Below are 26,497 nucleotides of genomic sequence, written 5' to 3' on the forward strand. Positions count from 1 at the left end.
CAAAGGTCATGTTTCTTTGTCCCTTTCTATTGAAGGGCTCAAAAAAGTACCACAGTTCTGACAAAAATTGCCCAGAAAAAGTCCTTTCTTTTCCAGCAGCTCCCTGTTTCCTTTTCTCGTGGTGCACGTCTCTTCAGAGTCCGGCTGAATGCCAAAATAAAACCAAAACCAAATGTCCTTCATTAGCCACGTCACTCTTTTAGAAAGTCCTATCTTTTTGGGTTTTTGATTTATCAACAAGGTGCCTTACTTTATGCACGACAGAGCACAATAGTAAGAAGAAATAGAAACTGTGTCTATGGTACTAATTGAATACCCGCATTGTCATAGAGAGGAAAAGGGTGAAGGGGAGGTAGAAAACCAAACAATGACCAACTTTCTGGACTATTTGCAACACATACGGGTCTTGTGTCGTCTTTTGAGGTTTGTCTTTCATTCCTAATTAGAAAAGAAAAAAAGAATTAAAGCCGATTGTTGACTGCTATGGCGCACACGTACCTCCTGTCGCCAGTGTGTGTAAGCCCACTACCGTGTTGTCTGATTGGAATTAAGGCAGTAAAGCATTGGCACAAAATGTATTGTAGCATTTTTGACAGCTTGCATGTAGGCTACAGCTAACCCCTTTGTGTGTGTGTGGTTTAGAAATATGGCATGGAACTATCAATTCTAGGAGAGTATTAGGGCCACACTGAAAAGAATGAAATACCATATGAATAGTTGTGATTAGATGAGTTGTAATTTTGGGCAAAAGTAATGAGAGAGGGTTTTTTTGGTGGAGAAAAAAGGTAGTCGTTTTGGGATTATTGAAGTGGGAGTTTGCAATTTAACAAAAACAGAAAAGCACCTCATTTGTATTAGAGTGAAGTATTGGAGTAACACTAAATGTTATCGTTTTTATTTTTTAGCATGTGACAAATGGTGGACACCTTGTTAGTCATGCCCTCTGTTGCTGACTTGTTGTTTTTCCTCAGGCGTGGTTGTTTCTTGTATATGAAATTAGAGGCACAAGATTTTTTGTTTAAATTTTCTTTCATTGATCATATTTATCATGTACTACTGTCAAATTGTGACTGTTTAACAAGTTTGACAAAAGGGGGATTTTAAAAACAATTGCAGACTCCCCCATAGAGTTGTTGATTTCTTTTGAGAAACAAAATATATGTTTTTAAGAAGTATTTCTGAGTAATTATTTTCCAGAAAATTTTCATTTTTTTCTAGAATGTCAAAACACTTAAAGCATATTTGAAGTAGTCTTGTTGTTTTTGTTTTTTTAAGAAAATCGTATCCATCTTAGTAAGTTGAATTGTTCAAGGGAAAACAATTATTTTACAGAACAAAAAGATGTCATTTTACAAGACGAGTCAAAAATTCTTGCAAAGTTGTAATTTTCCAAGGGCATGTGAAATAACTTCAAAGGAGCAGTCTGTTGGGATGTAGCTATTTGGAATTTCCTACTGCTAGCCTTTGTTGACTTTCTTCGATTGTGACTTTGTTTGCGCAATCATTATTTTTTTTTTCCCTTTCAGTGTGGCCCAAATACTCCTTTGAATGAAACAACAAAGCCTCCCAAAATAAATAGTAAACCGCCGCTGCACCTCGTTTTGTCTGTTGTACCTTTCTCTCTCCTTTTTTTTGTTTTTTGTTTTGTTTGTAAAGCTTTCAAACTTTTTGGTCTGTGTCTTTGCTGGATCCCTGCAGTTTTCCAATTGGGTTTGGACCATCCCCCCTCTTTTTCGTCTTTGGATGAGGAGCAACAATAGGAAAATGGCTGCTTATTGATCAATGTTTTGTGCCTCTCTCCTCTGTGCTCTGGCCGGCAGGGCGCACTGTGGCTCTGCTAGAGCCGTGCAGGCGAGGTGTGCTGCTTTTATATGGGGCCTTTTGTGTCACCATCTCCACTGGGTGCTCCTTTTACTCTCCCTATAGAAACCGGACGGATGCTCGAGCGTGTTGTTGTCGCTTTTCGGCTTATCGATCACAGGAGGGAAAAAAAACTCCCGGTGGAACAAAGAGCTTGTCCAGACGTGTCGCCAGTCCTCTCCCTGGTTGTGGTCAGAGAACTCTGAGCTCAGGCTTTTTACAATGGCAGGCCCTCCAACATCTGTGCAAAAAAATATAGACCTGGGCCTGGAAGACCTGCCGCCGAGCGTCTTAATTTTCACCTTGAGGGAGAGGTCGAGGCCCCGCTCGCTCTGTCTGCATCGATTCATTTTTCAATTCATTAGTTGGCCGTGTGATCAGGCGGAGCTGCTTTGTGAGATGGCCGGCCATCGGGGAATACCGTTAGCCGAGGGATGAGCGGTGGGGGGAGGTAGAGGCAAGGGAGAAAGCCTTTCGTCGTTTTGGGCTATGACGAACAGTAAGGCTATGTGCTGTGGTGTCAGATTTATTGCCGTACTTCCGTAGAGGGGTGACGTGGGTTGAATCAGGAAGGGGGGGGGGGGGAGTTAGCATGAGTGGCTACGTCGTTTGTGCCCAATTCAGTCCAACAACAACAGAAAGAAATCTTTGGTATCTCTTTACTTAGATGCCCTAAGGATGGTTTCCTTTCAAAAAAAAAAAAAGACTCGGAATCAATGATTGTCCTTGTGTGAGTAATACAGAGTGGACCTGACTTTACCTTTTTCCCCATTTAGAGCTTGACATTTTTGAGCGACAAAAAGATGATTGCATGGCACAAAGGATTTTTTTTTGGGCAGAGGACGTAATCGGAAGGTCCAGGCCAGGAAGGGTTGTCATAGACCGAGGCCTACGCCTGCTCGCCCAGGTCTGGATTGCCCTCTTCCTCCTAACTCTTCCTCCTCCACCTCTCAGGCCTTGGAGAAGGTGGTGGCGGAGGTGCCCGGCTGCCCGGGGCTGGTGCCGTGGTCGTCGTGCCAGCGGTCCACGCAGCGGCGCCGCGCATTCATGAAGAAGTTGCTGACGGTGCTGAGCTCCAGGCCGAGCTGCTGGGAGATGGTGATCTGCATTTCCTTGGATGGCCGCTTGTTCTCCTTGAAGATGGCGATGAGCGTGCGCCGCTGCAGGTCGGTGAAGACCAGGCGCTGCTTCTTGGGCGCGGTGTTGCGGTCCTTGTGTTGCTCCTGTTCTTTGCGCTTGCAGGCTTGGCGTGGATGGCAGCAGTGGGAGGGATGGGGATGAAAGTGGGAGGCAGAGAGGGGAAAGAACACAAAGCAAGGTAAGTATGCAAAAGTGGGTTGCCGCAAAGGTCGGAACAAGTCGCCCCGCTGTATACTGAAACATAAGTACCTTTCACACTGGTTATTTGAAATGGTTTTCTCTCTGGCTTGCTTTCCTGTGTGTAAGGCAAGGGTTCTCAAACTAACTCAGAAGTACCTGGTACAGAGGACACGGTTTTCCAAGGATTGAGCACCACTTCATGCATTTAAATCTTTATCTATCCTTGTTAGCTAGAATTGCTGCACACGATTAAAGTGACTGCACACAGATTTACCTCAGACAGTCCAGTCAAATCAGAGCTTTAAATTGTCCCAAAGCGAGCCTAGGAATGAGTAATTGGTTTATATTTAGATTTCTGTCCAAGAATCATTCTCATTTGGTGCAATATAGAATCACCGGATAATCGGATAATGGTTGGTTCTATGTAGAACCCCTTTGCGTAACAACTGAAAGGCAGGCAAACTCCTGTTACACTTCCAATGCATCATTTTGCCCGGACAGCAGTGTGAAAGGATTAAAATCGGACAACAATGTAGGACTTTCTGCATTTGGAGGTCTTCTCGGCATATGGAGGTTTACTACAACATGACAAGCTTTGCTTGTTAAAATTCACCTCTTGTTTGGCCCTTTGTCCAAAGTTGTTGTTGTTTTTTTTTCAGAAAAAGTTACAAAAAATTCCAGAAACTGTTTTGTTTTGTTTTTTCGTGAAAACAAATGGCATTTCTTTCCAGAAAAAAAAATAAAATAAATTGGCGGGAATATATTATTTTTTACTAGTGGTGGGAAATATTTTTTTGTTTTTAAAAAAAAGTAAATTAACAATTTGTTTCCAAATGGTCTGAACTCTTGTTTCCATGCCAGTGTTGTATTGAGAAGCATACTGCTGCATATAGGAATTCTGCCTGGATGTTGCTCAACTCAACCGCTGACACCAATGGCTGAAATTTGGGCACAATTGAGTGTTCCAACAGGAAAGTCGTCCGAAACACACAAAAACCTATTTTGGAATGGATAAAACACCTTCTGGAATGGCTTTGCCCTATTAAACATTTCAGGACAATGCTTAAAAGTTATGTCCATGGCAAAAACAAAAATAACTAAATGAAACATGATAAGGGGTATTTAACCAAATATTAGTGGAAGCATATGTCATATATTATTTTGAGCCTGTTTTTCTAATTTTGACCCTGTGAATTTTAGAGATACAATAATATAAATTCCAAAGTGTGCACCCAATTCTTACAAAAAAAATAATAATAATAATCATTAAAGTAGGTTACAATCAATCCACCCTGGAAAAATAACAGTTCCAATAAACCATTAAAACCACAAATGAATACAACGTTCATTCCTCTGAGTGTATGTAAACGTCTGACTGTATTTTGCAACCCTTTTGTTATGAAAAGCCCTCAAAAATTTGTACTGAACCAAACCGCTAAAATAAAATTGCATCCCAAACTTCTACTCCTTGTTGGCAAGTGGTCTTAAAGTAACGGCGCTCGTAAAGTAGTCCATACACTGTGGAGAAGAGCTTCTCCAGCTCCACTCTTATCGCTGTATAAAAGTTGATTTAAAGCAAATCCATGCGCCCTGCCCAGTGGGAATATTCCTTCCATCCTGCCGAGTGCAGACAGGGAGCCAGCCTGCGGTGAGGGGGGGGTGGAAGAGAGGGGGTAGGGGTTGTAGTGGGGGTGCTCCCGCTGCTACTGTTTGATTCAATATTAATGCAGTTTGAGTCACGACGGGGGACCCGAGCGAGCGTTGCACAAAAGTAAGCATTTTGTGCTTCAAAATAAGGGCTAAGAAAAGATTGTGGAGAAAGTGGATGGAGGAGGTTTTGTGTTTTCCAGCCAAGTAGAGAAGGGAGGGAGGAGGGAAAGAAGGATGAAGAGGGGCTGGCCAATAGAGGAGAAAAGCAAGATATTGACCGACTTTGCTGTAGGAACTGGGGAAGAGCGGGGTGGGGGGGGGCGGGCTCTCTGCTGGGACTGAGGTCAGACTATCCCCCGCTACCCACCCCAAGCAGGTCTACAGTCTGCTACTTCAAACGCAGCCCACTGGAGCCCACTCTACTGAGCTCTAAGAGCATATTTATAACCCAACCTTCCACCCCACCCCCTAAACACAAACATTTGAGTCTGGCTCCTCTTCCCATACACGGAGCGCATTTCAAAACACACATTTGACACTCAGGAGCCAGGGCTGAAAGCAGAGAAGGCAGGGATTAATAGTTAATAGAGTGGTGCATTGTGGGTAGGAAGGGGCAGACAGGTGTACAAGTGGTGAGCGGGAATGTTAAGGCGCCACCGCCTCCGCAGCCACCATCGCTCCCCCACCGACCGAGGGATCGAAGCTTCTGAGCTCGGCTTCCCCGCTGTCCCAGTTTAAAACGGAAAAGGAAAATTGGAGTGAAGGAAAGAAAGAAAAGGAAAAAAAAAAAAGATGTCATCCACGTGTGGTCTCCACCTGCTGCTGCCGCCATTGTCTGCGTGCACATCGCCTTCGATCAACCTCGCGCTGCATCCGGGTGCATGTAAAGACGAAATTTGTTCAACTTGTACAGAAGCTAAAGTGTGTATACATGTGTGTGCGTGTGTGTGTGTGTGTGTGTGTGTGTGTTACGGGGGGGTTGTGATTGTGCTGAAGTGGCTGGAGTCAAGCAGGGGCGCTGTGTGTCTAATTACAGTGGAACAGAGCCCATTGATCAGCCATTGCAGTCCAATCTGTTTACTACAAACGTCTAACCTGCACATAGTCCCATCCATCATATTCACGTTTCACATCGACACCGCAGCTATGTATTTATATACACTGTACACACACTCGCGGGCCACTTCATTAGGTACCCCCTGAACCTTCAGTGAACACTTTTGTACTTTGTGGTGGTGTATGATTGCACTGCATCTCACATTAAAAACAAACCCCCCAAAAAAAACATTGTATATGTTTTGCTGTGTTTTTGAACAATCTCCTGTGTGCTGCCTGTACTACTGTAACACTTTAATTTCCCCTCTGGGATCAACAAAGGAGTATCCTATCTTCCACTGAGAGCTCTTTGTAAATTTCTTACCTACTCATTGAGCTACAGTGGCTATAAAAAGTCTACACACCCCCGTTCAAATGCCAGGTTTTGTCATATAAAAAATGAGACTAAGATAAATCATTTTTAACTTTTTCCACCATTAATGTAATGTCTAACTTGTACAAGTCGTTTTTATATACATTTGTTTTTCAAGCGGGGATGTAACGATATAAGTGGTTGCATAAGTGTGCACACCCTCTTATAATTGGGATGTGGCTGAGTTCAAAATTAACCAATCACATTCAAACTCATTTTAGATGGGGGGGGGGGGGAAATCATACACCTGTCACCATCTACAGTGCCTGTGATTAACCCCAAATTAAGTTCAGTTGATTTAGTAGGCTTTTCCTGACACTTTAATCGTTCTAACAGAAGCCTGAAGGTTTTGTGCTAAAAGTAACTGCTCTTTCAAAATTTTCGTAATTCCCTCCACCTTGACGAAGGCCCCAGTTCCAGCTGAATAAAAACAGACCGAAAGTGTCATCAGCATGCTTCACTGTAGGTATGGTGTTGTTTTGGCCATGAATAATATGTTTTGCATCAAACATACATTTTGGAATTGCAGCCAAACAGTTCAACTTGGGTTTCATCGGCCCATAATTGTTAGAACCTGAAAACATGTACAGTCTATACAAGTTGGGTCAGAATCGTGACTCCCCGTTTAGTCATATTTCAGAATATGCTTTTTTCATTATTTTAGAGCTTATTAGGCTTTGCTCAAGTTGCAGAAACCTGTTCAATGTGTGTTTGCCCAAACAGGCATTACTGAAGTTTGCAGTGTAATGGGTGCAATAATTCAATGTGTTCATCTGTGTGCTTATTGATTTTTGTTTGACTTTATTACTTGATATGGTCTTACACTCTTTATTTTTGTTACTAAATCTATGTACGATCAAGTGAGTCATGAATTTTGGCCCAGAACCACTAACTTTTTTTATTTTATTTTATTTTTTTAATACCTCTAAACTGCCCCATTTGTGTTGAATATTACTGTACATCCAAACAATCATTGTCCATAATGAGAAATCCTCACTGCGACATCATTATTGCATTCCTGCAGCACTTCAAACAACTTTGGAAGTAACGACAAGGCTCCTCATTACGATGGATGGATTGGTGAGTTCATTTTTAAGTCTTCTATCAACAACTTTGGACTAGAGGTGCGAATCCATCATCGGGAAAGCCACGCAAGTGATGGTATCATGATACAGTGATTGCGCAATATCCTGGAAGAAAAATAAACGCCTATGATACATCACGGTGTCTATATAACTGAAGGGGAAAAAGAAACTGCCTTTTTTATTCAAACTTGTGAAACCTTTTATGGGTAGAATTCTTAAAAAGATACAAAAAATAATCACAAGTATGTGTGTCATGTATAATTATTTTTTATGGTATAATACAGTAAACTGTTAATACTGTTCAGCTTCTTTTCGAGTGTATGTCTTGCAAGAAACAGAAATTGTAGCGAGCAAATCCATGGAATGCAGTATACAATGTCTTCTGACTAACATGGTCCCACTTCTACTAAACACAGAGATGCTTCATGATCATAAACACACAATTGTTCACGGTTCAAAGAGAACCTTGGCTAAAGAGCCACATGCTGCTTCACCAAATTTGTAAACAAGACACTAACATTCACAGAGTAACTGAGTGGAAACTCAGTCAGGTGAATTGGACCGCTACACTCTCAATGACGCCCACACAGAACCAAACCTCCATTTCAGTGAACATGAAAAAAGGCAAATAGACGCACTTTTAAACGGTCAAAATTTCTAATTCTAAAAAATATATTCTCTAGCTGTGTGAATTGCGCGAATGTGTATTATAGTAAGTAGGGGCGTTTTTGCACCCCGCCTGCTCTCAATAACATTAACCCAATGCCAATATTATCAATATACAAGTAGATTTACATCCTTTTCAATATTTATTCGCACAGTTGTCAACTTCTCTCTATTTAGACGACGCTGTTTCTAGTTGACCTGAAGACCTCCTTCCAGTTTGTCTAACCAACCTTACGACGTATACGTGCAAACACGCGCACACATACAGTACGTAAAATCTAATACGTGCAATATTTGCATACAAGAACACATTGGCTCAATCCAGTCAAATAGTATTTCAGAATCTATTAAAAGAACACCAAACAATTTTGTTTTTGCCAAAATCCAAATCGGGGCTGGGTAACATATGGCTCGTGGGCTTTATATTTGATCCTGCCCAGCGTACAATTCTAAAGACAAATACAAACTGACATAAACTGTTATAAAAAGAATGGAACCCGCACATGCTCATACTGTATATGATAAATTTGTTTGATCATTGCATTTATATTTTTTTTATGAGTTAAGGATCTATGGGCCTTGGTAGACTTAAAGCCGAAACAGGCCCTTAGAGAGAGAGGGAAAAAAAACATTTACATCTAACGAGACATGTACTTTTGATCAAATGATGATAAAATGCAACATTCTAATTGGCTAGGATTTAGATGTACTTGAGAAATACATAAAACATATATTACGTTTGATTTCTTAAAATAACACTGCATCTAAATCTACACTGCATTTCTGAATAACGAAATGTTATCTTCTTTGGGGAAAGAAATGTATGATTTCCTTCCAAAAAATGGACATTGCTCAGTGATCCCAAACTTTTGAACGGTACCGTATACAGTAGCGATATGAATATACACTTGTGCTTTTCTTCAAACAAAAAAAAAACACAAACCGAAAAAAAGACTGACTGACTGACTGCAAACACTTGAATGGTAGTGTATACAAGATGTAAACATCAAAAGAAATCATTTTAAATATACAGTACAATTATTAATAAATAGATACACTCTATATAAATATAATGTATTCATTATTTCTTATCCATCCATCCATTTTCTGAGCCGCTTCTCCTCACTAGGGTCGCGGGCGTGCTGGAGCCTATCCCAGCTGTCATCGGGCAGGAGGCGGGGTACACCCTGAACTGGTTGCCACCCAATCGCAGGGCACATAGAAACTAACAACCATTCGCACTCACAGTCATGCCTACGGGCAATTTAGAGTCTCCAATTAATGCATGTTTTTGGGATGTGGGAGGAAACCGGAGTGCCCGGAGAAAACCCACGCAGGCACGGGGAGAACATGCAAACTCCACACAGGCGGGGACGGGGATTGAACCCCGCACCTCAGAACTGTGAGGCTAACGCTCTAACCAGTCGGCCACCGTGCCGCCTCATTATTTCTTATGTAGAAAATAAATCATTTATACATATAATACATTTAGTAATGTTTTTCTATACGATCAAATCTGTATTTAAAATCTCAATCCTTGACATGAATTACAATGTATTTTTTAAAATTGTATCGTTGAATAACATGACATTTAGTGATGTTTTTATACATTATATATAGCAACATTTGTAAACACTCAATCCTTGATGTTAATGTATTGTTGTATTTTTTATATTTTTCAATAAGAATTACATTTGTGTATATGTGTTTTTTTTTGTTTTTCTTTGCATTATATGCATGTTTATTGGCGAAATGCGTATATATTACACGTTGTGCGTACAGCAGCACTTCCGAAAACGTATCCACGTCGGTGCGTCGTCCTCAACGGCTTGCCGTTCGCCCTTGCAGCCACCCGGTGTCGCTCTCGCCACGGCCCCGCTTTTGCAACAGGGGGGCGCCACGATGCGCTGCCTTTGCTACAGGGGCTGGATTTACGAATCAATACCGATCGATCCGGTGAGGAAGGGGGCCCTGATTACTGAACCAAGCTCGGCGTAGAAAAGCGGGAGGGGGAAATCGATCATTGCGGCTTTTAGAGCTCCAGTGGGCACCACCGAGCGGAGGGGGCCGACGTGCACAAAGAAGCAGCCGGGACAAGAGCGCGCATTTGCAGCGTTGCAATGCTCCCCGCTGCTCCCTCGGCCCCGGCGGGACTTGTCAGAGACGGGGGCTTATCCCTCGGGCGACATGTTTTTGCAGAATACATTTATTTTATAACACGACATACTCTTCTTCTTTTCCTTTCGGCGTGTCCCTTTAGGGGTCGCCACAGCGCGTCATCCTTTTCCATGTGAGCCTATCTCCTGCATCCTCCTCTCGCACACCAACTGCCATCACGACATCCATCAACCTTCTCTTTGGTCTTCCTCTAGCTCTCTTGCCTGGCATCTCCATCATCATCATCATCCTTCTACCAATGTACTCACTATTTCTCCTCTGGACGTGTCCAAACCATCGAAGTCTGCTCTCTCTAACTTTGTCTCCAAAACATCGAACCTTGGCTGTGCCTCTGATGAGCTCATTTCTAATTTGATCCAACCTGGTCACTCTCCTCAACATCTTCATTTCCGCCACCTCCAGCTCTGCTTCCTGTTGTCTCTTCAGTGCCACTGTCTCTAATCCGTACATCATGGCTGGCCTCACCACTTTGCCCTTCATCCTAGCAGAGACTCTTCTGTCACATAACACACCTGACACCTTCCTCCACCCGTTCCAACCTGCTTGGACCCGTTTCTTCACTTCCTGACCACACTCACCATTGCTCTGGACGGTTGACCGCAAATATTTAAAGTCCTCCACCCTTGCTATCGCTTCTCCCTGTAGCCTCACTCTTCCCCCACCCTCCTCTCATCCATGCACATATATTCTGTCTTACTTCGGCTAATCTTCATTCCTCTGCTTTCCAGTGCATGCCTCCATCTTTCTAACTGTTCCTCCACCTGCTCCCTGCTTTCACTGCAGATCACAATGACATCTGCAAACATCATGGTCCACGGGGATTCCAGTCTAACCTCATACATCACCACTGCAAACAGGAAGGGGCTCAGGGCTGATCCCTGATGCAGTCCCACCTCCACCTTAAATTCGTCTGTTACACCTACAGCACACCTCACTGCTGTTCTGCTGCCCCCGTACATGTCCTGTATTATTCTAACATACTTCTCTGCCACTCCAGACTTCCGCATGCAGTACCACAGTTCCTATCTGGGTACTCTGTCTTAGGCTTTCTCTAGATCTACAAAGAGACATTGTAGCTCCTTCTGACCTTCTCTGTACTTTTCCATCAACATCCTCAAGGCAAATAATGCCTCTGTGGTACTCTTTCTAGGCATGAAACCATACTGTTGCTCGTAAATACTCACTTCTGTCCTGAGTCCAGCCTCCACTACTCCTTCCCATAACTTCATTGTGTGGCCCATCAACTTTATTCCTCTATAGTTTCCACAGCTCTGCACATCACCTTTGTTCTTAAAAATGGGCACCAGCACATTTTTCCTCCATTCCTCCGGCATCTTCTCACGCGCTAGAGAATTCTATTGAACAAGCTGGTAAAAAACTCCCCAGCCACCTCTCCTAGATGCTTCCATACCTCCACAGGAATGTCATCAGGACCAACTGCCTTTCCATTTTCCATCCTCTTTAATCCTTTCTAACTTCCCCCTTACTAATCATTGCCACTTCCTGGTCCACTACACTTGCCTCTTCTACTCTCACTTCTCTCTCATTTTCCTCATTCATCAACTCCTCGAAGTATTCTTTCCATCTATCTAGCACACTGCTGGCACCAGTCAACATATTTCCATCTGTATCCTTAATCACCCCAACCTGCTGCACATCCTTCCCATCTCTATCCCTCTGTCTGGCCAACCTGCAGAGATCATTTTCTCCTTCTTTAGTGTCCAACCTGGCATACATGTCATCATATGCCTCTTTTTTGGCCTTTGCCACCTGTACCTTTGCTCTATGTCGCATCTCAATGTGTTCTTTTCGCCTCTCCTCGGTCCTCTCAGTGTCCCACTTCTTCTTAGCTAACCTTTTTCTTGTATGATTTCCTGTACTGTGAGGTTCCACCACCAAGTCTCCTCCTCTCTTTTCCTGCCAGAAGATACACCAAGTACTCTCCTCCCTGCTTTTCTGATCACCTTGGCTGCAGTGGTCCAGTCTTCTGGAAGCTCCTCCTGTCCACCGAGAGCCTGTCTCACCTCTTCCCGAAAAGCTACACAACACTCGTCCTGTCTCAGCTTCCACCACATGCTTCTCTGCTCTGCCTTTGTCTTCCTAATCTTCCTCCCCACCACCAAAGTCATCTTACACACCACCATCCTATGCTGTCTAGCCACACTCTCCCCTACCACTTCCTTACAGTCGGTGACCTCCTTCAGATTACATCGTCTGCATAAAATGTAATCCACGTGCGTGCTTCTACCTCCGCTCTTGTAGGTCACCCTATGTTCCTGCCTCTTCTGGAAAATGTGTTCACTACCATCTGTCCCTCCAAGTTCCTTTCCTGGATGCCGTACTTACCCATCACTTCTTCATCACCCCTATTTCCTTCACCAACATGTCCATTACAATCTGCACCAATCAAGACTCGCTCTCTGTCTGGGATGCTCAGAACTACTTCGTCTAGCTCCTTCCAGATTTTCTCTTTCACCTCTATGTCACATCCTACTTGTGGGGCATAGCCACTAATCACATTATACATAACACCCTCAATTCCAAGTTTCAGCCTCATCACTCGATCTGATACTCTTTTCACCTCCAAGACATTCTTAGCCAACTCTTCTTTTAAAATAACCCCGACTCCATTTCTCTTCCCAGCTACACCATGGTAAAATATTTTCAACTCTGACCCTTCTTCTTCTTCGACTTCGACCCATAGTAGCTGAATTCCCACCGGCGCCCTGCGGGTTGACGGCGCCGGTGGCGGACGTTGTTAACCCGGCCCACGACCGATCTGGTATGGAATTCTTTGGATGAACACTCGTATTTGTTTGGCAAAGTTTTAAGCCTGATGCCCTTCCTGACGCAACCCTCTGCATTTATCCGGGCTCGGAACCGGCCTACAGTTTGCACTGGCTTGTGCCCCCCATAGGGTTGCATTGTAAGACGACATGGGTGGGGAAATAAGCGTCAAGCAGGAATATCCTTCAAACGATACTCCTGGTAATCTTAGTTATAATTTAGCTCTATTATCCCCCACTCACAGCAACGACGGCATTAATATTCCTCTTCCCAGCGACAAACCGAGCGAGGTTAAGAGAAAGGCACATGGCTGTTCAATAATCGATCGATGGATTCGTGAATAATTCGTGTGTGAAATTCACTTCGTCCAATTAATTATGGCCCGGAGGAGGAGTGGGTGGAGATTTATTGTAGGGTAGAGAGGGCAGCAAATGGTGAAAGGGGGGGGGGGGAATTAAAAATCTCATGGAATTTAATCTGCCAACAAACCATACTGCGCATGTGTGCATCGGTGTAATCTTGGAAAAAAATATTTAGATTGTCAAACTTTTTACACCAACTACCACCTAGAACAAGATCTCCAAGTGCCACCATCATGAATATAGAAGGCCTAATGTTCTTTAAAAAAAAACAAGACATTGAACATTAAAACTGCACTTAAATATAGGGAAAACAACTTCAATAATGATTCAATTAAAATGTATTGCACATAAAAGTTAAATAAAAAGACAAACACTTTTGAAAGAGTAAACACTATTGCATTTAGAAGCGAAATACAACTGAGCTGAATTTGGGAAGTGATTTCTTTTTGCATACCACTGAAAATCGTTGGGATAGTGCTTACTCAAATTCCAAACGGAAACAAAGCTGCCAACAAGCCATAAAGGACATGCGTACATCGACATCTGGGACAAAATATTTGCAGTAAACCTCTCGTTGCCTATATATATATATATATATATATATATATATATATATATATATAGCCCTAAATAGTGAGTTTGTCATTTTGTAGTGCTTTCGAATGTGTGCCCTCAATTTTTCCCACGAAAAAAGGAGTGAGAAACCGATGGTCACTCAGAAAAAGCAACATTCCCATGATGCATTGCGCCAATACGAGACAAATTCGTGAGCTGTGATGCAAAAAGGTTTTTATAAATACAGTAATAAATAGATGAATAGAGCAACCAGAATGGACATTAAGTGCTTTGTTTGTATTAATTTAGAAAAAATACACACATCTTAAAACAATACATTAATGTGTAAGGATTTGTATTCTATAGTTTACTAAAATGTCCACTAAAAATCAATATATTGTGGTTAGGAAGTAGGGAATGATTAGGAATGCAGGCATTCTATTATACTCCCTAATTTTTATATAGTTGACTAGTTCACTCATCCATCCAATTTTTATTTTATTTTTTTCCGAACACTTACTCGGGCAATATACCAACATCTTACAACATACAGAATAAACGTCAACTACTTTTCAAAATGCATTGTGCACACACACGTGACGTAGTTTACGGTTGAGTTAACTTAAAAATGACCGACTTAACTGTGCTTTGGCGGTGATTCTTTAGTGCACCGCTAGAGGGAGCCCCCGTACCACTAACGGTTCCCATTACAACACTTTTGAGAATCGAGGGCATAATCTACACCACAGGTGTCAAACTCCAGGCCCGGGGGCCAGATGCGGCCCGCCACATCATTTTATGTGGCCCGCGAAAGCAAGTCATGCTTCCGTGATTTTTGCTAAAATCTGTACTCAAATTCCAAATTGTCATAATAATAAACAATAATGTTGAGATACTGCATTTTGCTGTTACCAAACCCTTCTTCTTCAGTAACTTAAACAATAATTGAACAAACTATTAAACTTGTCTTCTGATTTCAAAACTAGTTATCCCTCAATTTGTTGTGTAATGGTAATAATATGTTTTGGTGATGATTAAACATTTATACGGTTTCACTGTTCTAACGGCCATCTGAGGGCAATCATAACCACAATGCGGCCCGAGACAAAAAAAAGTGTTTGACACTCTTGATCTACACACGGGACTTCTGCTATTCACGAACATCTGCAGATAATGACGCTATTATAATTGTGTTGAATTTTTTAAAATTTAATTTAAACTCCAAACAAATCTAGAATAAGCGGCAATAAACCGCTAATGAGCGTTTTTGGGTTAGGCTTTGGCTTTGCATTTTCCGTTTGCAGGTTATCTGGGGAGTAAATGTTATTACTGTGTGTTTCATACAATACTGTTGAGTGGAATTTTTCTTATATGAAAAAAACCCATTAAAAATCGAATTTTATTGTCCGGTGTGCAGGGCTTGAACGGATTAATTGCATTTCCATTCATTTCAGAGCGAGATGATTGGCGATACAAGCACGTTCGCGGGACGAATTAAACTCGTATCTCAACATTTGCGGATTGGCATTTTACGGATTTTGGGAGGAACCGCTGCTTATTCATACATTTTGTTACCTAATGCCTCGCTTATATTGAGTTGGTTTTTTTTTAAACCAGATCACCCTGCTTTTTCACGTTTTTTTCAGATTTCTTTTCTCATAGCAATTGTAATATCAATTATTTTCGGATTTTCACTATATACGGGGGGGGGTCCGCTGCATCGTTTTTGCTGCATTAATACCTGGGGAAAATATTCCATTTAAAATCCCCATGCATGAATTGTATTTTAATTTCATTTGAAATGCATGCTGCAAGTTTTTTTGCGTTATCACCTCAGTGCTTGGACCCACTTTGTTTGTCCAAGTAGCGTGTGGGCGTGCGTATATGTGTGTGCGCGCGTGTGCGTGTCCGTGTGTCAGACAGGCTGCAGGCCAAAAAGCCGGGCCAAGAAAAATCTGCACAGCTCAATAGCGGCGGCGTGTAATGAGTGAGAATTGGCGTTAATGCACTGATAACGGGACACAATTTGTTGCTTGGCTCTCCTGCAAGGCATTACTCGTCCAACACTCCCAATGTTAGAAATAAGGTCTCAGGTGTATGTGGGGAGGGGAGGGGAGGGAGGGGGGGAGGGGGGGGGGGGACATTTTCCTATCAGTGCCGATATGTTCTTTCTACTGTATTAGCAGCCCTGTGGTGCATGCACTAATGAGCGGTGCAATCGGCACTCTCATAATTAAATGCCCTGGAGCGTTTTGAGGGAGACTCATTTTTAAGAAGCGTGATGATTATGATTATTACCGCCGGTTTAATCGCATTCGTTTCCAGCTCTCGTTTTATGTGAGATTAAACATTGATTTCGTCCTCTTCATTTCTTCAAATATGGCCTCGCGTCATAAACAGAGTAGTTGAAGCGCGCTTTCACGTTAATTCTCATTATGAACAAAATGATGATACAATGTCAACTTGATGATGGAAACTGCGGTTCAAAGTTTTTCCATAAAATAATGAACTTTTAAATTAATTGCTGGACAAATAGATTTAGATGTATGCATTGTGCCATGTTAGTTTTAAAGTAAATTATGTTCCGATTGTTACATTGGATAGTACTACACACACACACACAAAAAACTCTTAAAAATGTACACATTGGAGTCCAAGACTCAATTGCATTCACGTGATTAAATTTTATATTTTAACTATCATGCAGCGAAACACGCACACAAATTTGCTCTTTAAGATTGTGTCTTACAAACCGAAATACGTCTCATTAAAAAAAAATAATAATACATTTTAAAAAAACACATATAGGCAACAATAATAATAGGGGATTTTATGGGATTCATATATTTTGATCCGTCTCCAAAACGAGTTCGTATGCATGCAGCGAATGACTCAAATAAATAAATCGATTATTATAAACTAAACCAGAAATTTCTTTTAAAAAACACTGGTTGCTTATTATATTTTAATAACATGTAATTCCGAGTGTATTGGCGGAGACATCGATTCATTTATCAATTGATTTCACACTCGTTTTACTCCTTTTGTTGCTTGTGTGTGCACATGCACGGTTTTTCTTTTTATATATTATTATTATTTGTGAAGAGAAAGCGTGTAAATGCATCTACATAGTAATCAAGTGCAAATTCTGAATTGAATTTCACAATTTCAATTTAATTTCAAATAAGATGACCTTCCCCCCAAAAAAATTTTAATATATCCGTGGGAAATATCAATTATTAATTTAGATAATTTGATTGTTCATTTTTTATTTGAATTTTAGAATGACTGGTGTTTTGACATTTTAGAGTGAATGAATAACAACACACACACACACACACACACGTGAAATCTTCTATGGAGATTTCCACAGTTAATACCAGATTAAATTGCCTTTAGAAAGCTGCCACTGCTCAATTGGATTGGATCCTCTTGTTCTATTAAGCAAGCCATTATCGGCCCTTTAATAACCGATGGCTTGTCAGTGTGCCAGATAAGCAGACAACACACACACACACACACACACACGCCACAATTTAAGGTACAGCATCCAAAATGCAATAGCTAGATACAAGAAAGAAAAAAAAATCCTTTATGGATAATAATAGTAATGCTTGATCTGTTTAACTGCATTGCTGAGAGCTGTTTCTAATATTTTGCTTGCATTATTTACAGGCATTCACCTACATTAAAACCACAATCATAAATAAATTCTATATCCATATGTACAGTCCCGTTTTGGAAGTTTCCTATATATGACACGTTTTACTTTCTCGCTGTTTTTTTTTCTTCTTTCGTTTGGAACAGCATAACTAGAAGTTCAGTCGTACAAATGTCATATTTTGACACGATTCTCATTAGTTCACACACAGGCGAAGGATTCGGCGCTCTCGCAGACTTGCATAAACAGCACCTCCATTGCGCAGTTTAATTGCACAACCCCCCCACTTATACCTTTCCTGCACGTATGCATGTTCTTTGGACTGGTGCTGATTGTGGGCTGGGGTCAAAAGTCATGATTTTTTTTCTTTTTTTTTTTTTTTTTTTTTACACACACCACACATACGCCACAAGGACGAATAACCAGATTGAATTATGGTTATCTCGTCTGCTTTGTGTTATATTTGACTGGAAATCAGTGCGCGCGCGCGCGCGCGCAAGCATTAACCCTTTTGATGCTATCCGCGTGCATTCAGTCGACTCTTGCAGCAATTTGATTTAAAGGTCATTCTCTCCTATCGATCCGCTCCGGCGAGGGAGGGGGGGGGGGGGAGGGCGGTGGGGGCGTAGGAATTGATCATGTGAAATAAAAGAGACGGTATGGGGAGACTGTACAGAGTCCAGACCGCCTCCGTTGCATTTGTAATTGCACGTGCATGCGCGGCGGCGGCGCCGGTGTGAATTGGGGCGAGCATGTGGGAGAAGAGTGCATGCGACTCGGCTGCACACCAATTTGACTTTCTATTAGTTTTGAATAATACGCACGACCCCATATGAGGAGCGTGGGATGCATAACGAAGACGAAGTTAAATGCTTGTGAACTTTGGAAGAAGAAGGGGAGGTTGTGGGGAAAGAAGAAAAAAAAAAGAAGAAGGCTGTAATTTTGTTTAGTGTCACGTCCTGACACTGGCGGGTTATGAACGGGCGCCGCAATTAATGCAGATATTGTGTCTGCGTGATATTGGTGGTGGTGGGGGGGGGATTGTTGCGTGGCACGGCTTCAGGGATGGAAAGCGGAGGTCGGGAATTGGAAATCGATACATATTCAGGGCTGGCCACATCGGCCTTCTATCTAACAATGTGTGGCCGCAAGAGCCACTCAGAAGCAGAAGCGTGCTCACATCCGCGCAGAGGAAGCCCACGCGTGCACAAGTCTGCGTTGCCTTGTGCGCAGGGGCGGCGGAACACCCTAAAAAGTGGGGCGGGGGGACGGGGTGCAATAAACATCTTAAAGCCTCTTTAGTCAGTAAACCTGAATCAAGAGTACGTTTGCTGGTTGCATCAATGACACAATCGACAGAATTCTCAATGATCGATTAATCGTAATTATGCCTGTCCTTTACACGATTTACTTAGAAAACATATATATTTTATAGTTAGAACTTTTCAACCTTTTGTTTTGAACTTTTCATGAATCTCCTAGATATGTATATTTTTTCCCACAATTAAAAACAAAACCAAAACAAAAAAAACCCATGAAGAGTTGTTTGTTGCGGCCATGTCGTGCACTCCATTTTGCCTCAATTGGTTCAAGAAACCATTAATCAACAATCAATTCCACACAATCGACAGAATTTTTAATCCATTAATTGATCATTATGTCAGTCCCTAATAATAGGAGTGTCTTTCATGATATTAAATTCCACTGGGGAGAGCGCCGGGCAGGACAGGGTAAATTGTCAAAGTAGAATAAATATTGGACATAATTTAAAGAACTCATAATTTAAGTTACAAACAGGCCCTCCTCCGCTATTCATTGAAGAGTCCCTGTCCGACATCATGACCATATAGTCGCGAACAAACACCATTTAGTTCATTTCACATGCCAACTAGTACTGGTTTTGACCAGCATGAGCTTGAAGTACGGTGGTCCAGTCAGGTCAGAAAGGTTTAAAACTCCACTCGTGGACTACGAGGTTGCTAATGCCGATGAATTGAGGGTGCAATTGTCTCATCACTTTCCCTAATGTCACCTTTCCTCATCGTTTGACTGGGAGAAATCACATGGTTTCCCTGCATTGTAATGAGGCATTCATTTATTTTCTTACATGTCCACAATCCCGGAATTTTTTTTTTTTTTAGTGGTAATTTGACCAGTTAGGCTAAATTCATATTCTGAGTTACGAGCGTGGTCATGGGATGAATTTAACTCGTATCTCATGACACCATTGCATTATAAATCATATGGTGTGATTAAGGACATATTAAACATTCATTTATTGCAAAAACAAAATTGTTGCTACTTCAATAAAATAGCGCACAGTATTTTATCCAGATGATTAGTGACCCAAAAAAATGTTGCCATTTGGAAACCTGTTTTGGTTCCCTACCATAAGTTCTGTCGAGTGACGTCAAACCTGATTTTGACACTGAAAGGCTAATTTTGAGACTCCAAGGTGGTCTTTATGCGGAAAAGCTTTTTTCCAAACAATGTTGGAGCCCAAAATGGTTCCTGGATACGTTTTTAATGGGAAATGAGGAATAAAATGCTGTTACGCTTTTGTATTGGTCGCCCGGCACGTGAATAATTTCTCAGAAAAGGGGCTTTCCATTCATGTACGAGGGGCAATCAAAAGGTAATGAGCCCAATTTAATTGAACCTACCAATAACTGATTTTTTTGTTCCTTTTTTTAGAAATTTTCACAGTTTGTAGTTTAAATACTTGGAAAACGGTTTATTTAAAAACAACGTTTTGTTTAATCCTGTCTTCTTTTTGTTAGCCATTTTGGAACTTACATCACTGTTGGATGTCCCTCAGGAGCAGAGCGTTGTGATTGAATTTCTTGCTTTGGAAAGGGAGCCACCACTAAACATTTTCAGAAAGCAATAACACAGTCGAAAAGTGGGTGTCCAGGATCAAAGGCGAAGAGCAAGAGCCTATTTTGAGTTGACCTTCGTGACAAGCAGAAGAGCTTGTGAAGTCATCAGTTCCCATGGCAACCATAACCCATCTCTTAATACTCACCTGTTCTGACACCATAAGATTATCACCTTTTTGGACCTTTAAAAGAAGGAGTTAGGGGTCAGCACTTCTCTGTTGATGAACAAGTTAAACAGTCGGTGTTGAGAAAAAGCGAGATGAAATCCCCACTTTTTGGGCTTGATTTCTATGCATAAATTGCTTTTCTTTTGCAATAAAATTGGGCTCATTACTCTTTGAGTGCCCCTTGTATTTTTCTTTCTTTTTTTAATCATTTTGTTTAGTTTGAGTACTGAAAAGGAACCCAATCCTTCACCCACAGTAGATGGCCTCAGCACTCCCAAAGGAACAATGGTGTACTTGTTTCCTGCATAATTCGCATTGTTCCACCAGTCTGTAAAATAAAGATTTCCCCCCCCCCCCAATTTAGCATCCACGTCCACCCGCGCCTTCCATCAGTTAGGTCGTCACATGTCGTTTCATCTCGGAGCGAAAGAGCCTCTCGGGGTTTGACCTGCGGTAAAACGAGTGCCCCAGCACTCCCACAAGAGGGTTTTAAAGGTTGTACACGAGGCGTCTCTCTCGCTACTTACATCACACGCCGGCTCGCTGCGAGAGTGCTTAACGAAGGACCAGGCTCCCAAACCGCAGTCGCGCTGTTTACTCCCATGCCTCCCCACCACCACCGCCATCAATTATTAAAAGGGGAGCGATCGATCATCTCGAGAGCTTACATTCAGATTTTTTGGTTGTGTTTTGCATCAATCATATAGTAATACCTTGTATCCAATTAGAATCCTTGCTTTGCAATAGCTCCAAATGAAGAAGTGCTGATTGTTCATTTTGTGATCAGATCAGTTTGGGTCCACTCGGATCCACGGTGTGATCGACACCATTGTGGATTGTGCTATTGATCCATGGCAGGGAGCTGTTGGATGAAATAATTGTGTTTAGGGGCCTACAAGAATGTGATTAACCATGTGTTGAGGTAGGGAGAGTTCATCACCTTGAACTGTCCTCAAACTGAAGGACAAAACAGAGGAGGGGGCGTGGAGGGGGGGGCGGTCGTGGACTACTTCAGCATTATGGACAGCATCACCGATTCAAACTCCTGCATGCTTTCTAATAGGTCGTGAAATCAAGTTACTCGACTGTAACCTTTTAATAGATCGCTTAGCCGCTACACTTTGCCGCCAACTTTTAATTGCCAGAGTGTGTGCATAAGTGTGCCGGCGTGTGGTCCATTGAATAAAGAGCCCCCATTCTTCTCCTAAATAATGCTCACTGACTCTCCTCACAACCATTTTTTTTTTTTTTTTTTTGTCCAGCGGATCTTGACCTGACCACCCTGGAACGTGCATCGGCCATTCACATGCAAATAAGCCAACTGTTCTTTTTTTTTCAGACAGTTTATTGCCAAGAATGTGTGCATGTGCAGTAGAGGAATTAAAATAATGCGACAGGGAAATGAAAGAGGAAATTATACTACTGTACATGTAATGAATAGAAAGAACGGGTTGTAACCTTTTCCTATCAGGGGCCATTTTAGTTCATAGACAACACTACATGAATGGAAAGCAAATATGAACAAATGATCAGAATGTGTGGGTTAAATGGGGTTTGAGTTAAAATTTCATGGCGGGTTCCATTTGACTCCTTGGCCCAGTGCTTATAAAAAGTCTACACACCCCTGTCCAAATGCCAGGATTTTGTGATATGATGAAATGAGACCAAGCTCAATAATAATAATAAAACCATGACACATTTGCCCACGTTTGGCATATTTTGGTACAGTCGAATGGAAGCAGGATTGGACGTTTGACCATAATTCCGAAAGGTATTTCAAAGGTATGAACACAACAATGCTCATCACCCAAAGACCACCATACCATCAGTATTAGACTAGGTGGAAGGAATTATGAACACTTCCAAATAGCAGTCAGTGTTGGCACAAAACCGTCAGGAAAGGAAATCCTACTAGAACATCTGAACTTTGTTTTGGGGTTAATCAGAGGCACTTTAAATGGTTTCAGGTTTGCGCTGACTCCCATTTAAAGTGTGGTTGTATTTGTTTTTAAAATTGTGTGGCCCACCAGCCGTAGGTTCTCCATGTATAACGTCCCTAAAGAATCAATGGAGGCCATGGGCCATTTAGGAAGTTGACTATATATATATATTTTTTATTTTATTTTATTTTGTTTTTTTTTACAAGACTCCAAGGTAAGTGTTTCTATCGTACCCAAACATACTGTATGTATTCAAAAAAATAATGCAATGACTGAACAGATGAAATATTATGAGCATTTGTGGGTTACGTGTGATTGTATTTGTTTTTAAAATTGCCCTTCCACTGATATACAGTGTAATACCCTTAAAGAACAAATGGAGCGATCCTTCTTGCTGCCAACATCATTTTTAATATATATGACACTTCTGGTGATATTTTCCAGAAATATATGTTAAAGGAGAGCCACAGTCTATTAAAAGGCACATTTGGAACCAAGCCACACATAAAAGAAATGAAGCATGGTGACAACACGGACAGAGAAATTGCTTTTTTTATTTATTTCTTTTTTTTAAAAGCAGCTGCTTTTTACTACTCCTCATCCCCCGCTCACATCTACAATCCACCCCCTCATCCTCCTGCAGGGGAGAGACCAGTGGGAGAGAGTGCTGAGGCGGGATAATTGATAGATGCACTGGCTATCCTTATCGATCAGGCCCGTATTGATCCCACCAAATACATTGAGATGGAGTGTGGAATTCAACACAGATGCAAAAGAAGAATTGTTTTCGGCGTTAATGCCGTATGTTAACGTCTCCTCCGCGCCAGCTGCGTCTTGTTTACACTAACTGCTATTCATTTATGTATTAAACATCAAAATAGGCCTATTTATTTTTTTTTTTAAAATGGAATGGGGTCTGCATGAGGACTACAATGGTGCCTCTGGGTGTTTGCCCCATTAGGCGTGAAGGGCATGCAAAGTCCCCCTAAAATGGGCCAAGTCTGTACACACTGTGTGTGTGTGTGTGTGTGTGTGTGTGTGCGCATGCATGTACAGACAGTGGCATTTTCGCATTAGCTAAGCAGGGCAGCTTGCATTGATTTGTGCGACTGTGATGAATTTGGAATAGTAATTTGAAGTTATTGATTGATGTGCCCCAGCGAGCCTCACTTTCAGCTTATAGTGCAGCCCCCTTCCCCTCTCTCGTTTTCTCTCTCACTGTGTGCGGGCCACACACACACACACACACACACACGGCCCACGCGTGCACCCGGGATAATGGTGATTTTAAATGCAATCAGTAAAATAATTCTTCCGTGCATTTGCATACAGGCCATTTATCATTTTTTTCCTTATGGGCGCCATTTTGGCTCTAGGTTGCTCACAATGCATTAAATTAATCCTGGTGTGTAGACAAAAGGATGCATCTTGGTAAATAAAATCACATTCAAACCATATTTAGGCTATTTTTCCCCCTTTCTTTCTTTCCTTAAAAGTAACAGATTTAAACACACCGAAGTAGCACCTTGTCTTCACGCCCTCGACGGATATTGGCGGCTTTCATCCGGATAAAAGAGTGTTGCAGATATAAAAGCCCGCACAGGCCAATTAGCTTTAACTGCGGTGACACTTAAAGAGACAATTGCGGGACGGCGTTTAAATCTTTATTTACCAGAAACCTCGGCCGGAAGAAAAGAAAAACGCGGCCAGGAACAATTTACATGCCAATTAAGTGCTTTTCAATAAGACATCGACTGGAAATAAAATATGCCACTATAGCCTGCCTTAATTGAAGTTTTGCCTTGAAATACGACGCGCAAAAACAAGGTTGTGGGGGGGGGGGGGGGGGGGTCGATTGAGCTCTAACCGGCTTTTTACAATAAACAGGCGTCAATGAGAGCTTTTAAGCCGAGCTCGAGTGTTTTTTTTTTGTTTTTTGTTTTTTAATTATTGAAGTCCTCTTCATCGGGGAGAACGATAGAGACGTTGTTTTGTGAACAAAAACAACGCATGAGGAGGGTTCGACGTGATTTCCTGCAAAACGCCTCGTTGTTTTCTGGAGAGAATGTGCGCATCTGTTTTTTTGTCTGCCTTGATCCAAATCGATCATTTATCAGAGCGCCACTCGGTATGAAAGGGGACGCCTGGACCTCAAGTATTGATCCACGGGAGGTCATGCACACCCTCGCAGCCCACCCTCATCTCTTTCTTCCAGGCCATCCTTGTTTGCAAAGATGCATTTAATTGATGGCTGGGAAAGAACGAGTGCAAAGTGCAGCACCAAGTTTGTTCGCAGTCTAATTTAGTCACAAGGTTTCATCGGGATATTGTTGAGTGTTTACTATTGAATATGAATTGTGCATGTGGGAAATCTACAGGATGAAATAGGTGCGCTTTGTGCGTAAAATCACCTGCTTGTGACACCCAGCACAGTCTGTTTCCGGAATCAATCTAACACGGGGCCACCATTGAACTCCCCGACCGAGTTTTACTCGATAGCGTCGACTAATAACTCGTCGTAATGTCTGTTTGCGCTGCCATCGACAGTCTCGCCACATTGACTTGAAATTGATCCACTTGGGGAGCCGCCGGTGTTGCGCCTTGCTCGTCACTCACCTGCAAGCCTGAGCGCCGACATCCGCTGGAATTCGGGCTCCTGGAGCCACTTCCACATCCTCCTGAAGGTCTCCCGGCCCGACTTGAGTTTACTCCACGGTTTAGGGTTCCGCAGCAGGTCGGACAGGGTCCCCTGCGAGCGGCACAAGATCCTCTGGGCGAAGATGGCCTGCGGGATGCTGTAGCGCTTGAGCTCGGCCGTGATTCGCTGCGCCACCTCCTTGGTGTTGATCTCCTCCACCTGGCCGGAGCCTCCGCCCTGCGCGCCCCCCACCACCGTCTGCCGGTCCCGCTCTGACAGCATGGAGCCGTTGGCCTGAGAGTGCGGGTGGCTGTGGTGGTGGATGCCGTTGAGGGACGTCATGAGGCCGGCGCTGTGGCCGCCGAGTCCCCGCGCCAGGTGCTCCTCGCCCCGGGACAGCATGGCGGCGTGGGAGTCGAACCCCCCCGCGGAGAGCATCTTGTCGTTGGAGAGGTGCGCTCCGGGACCGTAGGCGCCCAGGGACTGCTGGGAGCTGTGCAAAGGCCCCAAACCGTTGGAGAGCGGAGAAAGCGACTGGCCCATACCGGACATGTCCTTGGGGTAGTGGCCGTACAGGTTGCTCATGGAGGCGAGGCTGCGGTCGTCCCGCATGAGCGTGAAGCTGCCGCTGACGTTGCCCGCCGCCAGCCGCTGGTGCGCCGGGTGGTGGTGGTGCGGGTGCGCGTGCGGGTGCGGGTGCGGATGCGGGTGGTGGAACTTCTCCGACACGGTGGAAATGGGCGGCAGGTGCTGCAGCGGCGTCAGGGTGGTGTAGGTGCTGCTCAGGCTCATGCCCCCCGAGTCGCACGACATGCTCATGGCCGGGTGCAAGGGCCCGGAGAGCGCGTGGTCGGCGCGGTAGTCGCCCGCGCCCTCCAGGATGGAGGCCATGCTGGACACCATGGCCGAGCGGCCGTGGGACGACACCAAGTTCCGGTGCGACGCCGCCGACGGCTGCCGCGCGTGGTGGGGGGCGTTCATGAGCTCCCCGCTTTGGTGCGAGTGAGCCACGCCGTGCAGGTTGCCAATGCTCTCCATTGTAAGCTCCATGTTTGGGGGAGGAAATAAAGAGGGGGGGGGATCTTTAATTCCACCCCGCTCGGACGCACGCACGCACGCACACACCCACACACGCGCGCGCGCTCTCTCGTCTCACTCCTCTCCTCTCTCGTCTTCTTTCCTTGCCGATAAATTGTGAACGATTTCAAAGCCGAGCCATTGATTGTGGTTGCTTGTCTGCAGTCAATCCAGCATGGTCCTCTCTCTCCTAGTGGCGCCGCC

The 26,497-nt window shown here is 43.1% G+C and overlaps 1 protein-coding gene across 1 annotated transcript; it reads right to left on the reverse strand.

Moving 5' to 3' along the window:
* Positions 1-26,497, reverse strand: onecut3a (one cut homeobox 3a). The gene is made up of 2 exons (XM_061780574.1): positions 25,195-26,497; positions 1-3,103 (listed from the first exon to the last, which is right to left on the reverse strand). The coding sequence occupies exons 1-2, from the start codon at positions 26,264-26,266 to the stop codon at positions 2,811-2,813; spliced, it is 1,365 nt and encodes a 454-aa protein (XP_061636558.1). The 5' UTR covers positions 26,267-26,497; the 3' UTR covers positions 1-2,810.

This window comes from Phyllopteryx taeniolatus, chromosome 7, assembly GCF_024500385.1.
Source record: "Phyllopteryx taeniolatus isolate TA_2022b chromosome 7, UOR_Ptae_1.2, whole genome shotgun sequence".
Taxonomy (NCBI): domain Eukaryota; kingdom Metazoa; phylum Chordata; class Actinopteri; order Syngnathiformes; family Syngnathidae; genus Phyllopteryx; species Phyllopteryx taeniolatus.

Excerpts from the sequence above, each read along its gene's own strand:
- onecut3a (XM_061780574.1), bottom strand. The coding sequence starts at position 26,266 with ATGGAGCTTACAATGGAGAGCATTGGCAACCTGCACGGCGTGGCTCAC. Across the intron at positions 3,104-25,194 it reads GTCGGCGCTCAGGCTTGCAG|CCTGCAAGCGCAAAGAACAG; the intron begins GTGAGTGACGAG and ends ATCCACGCCAAG.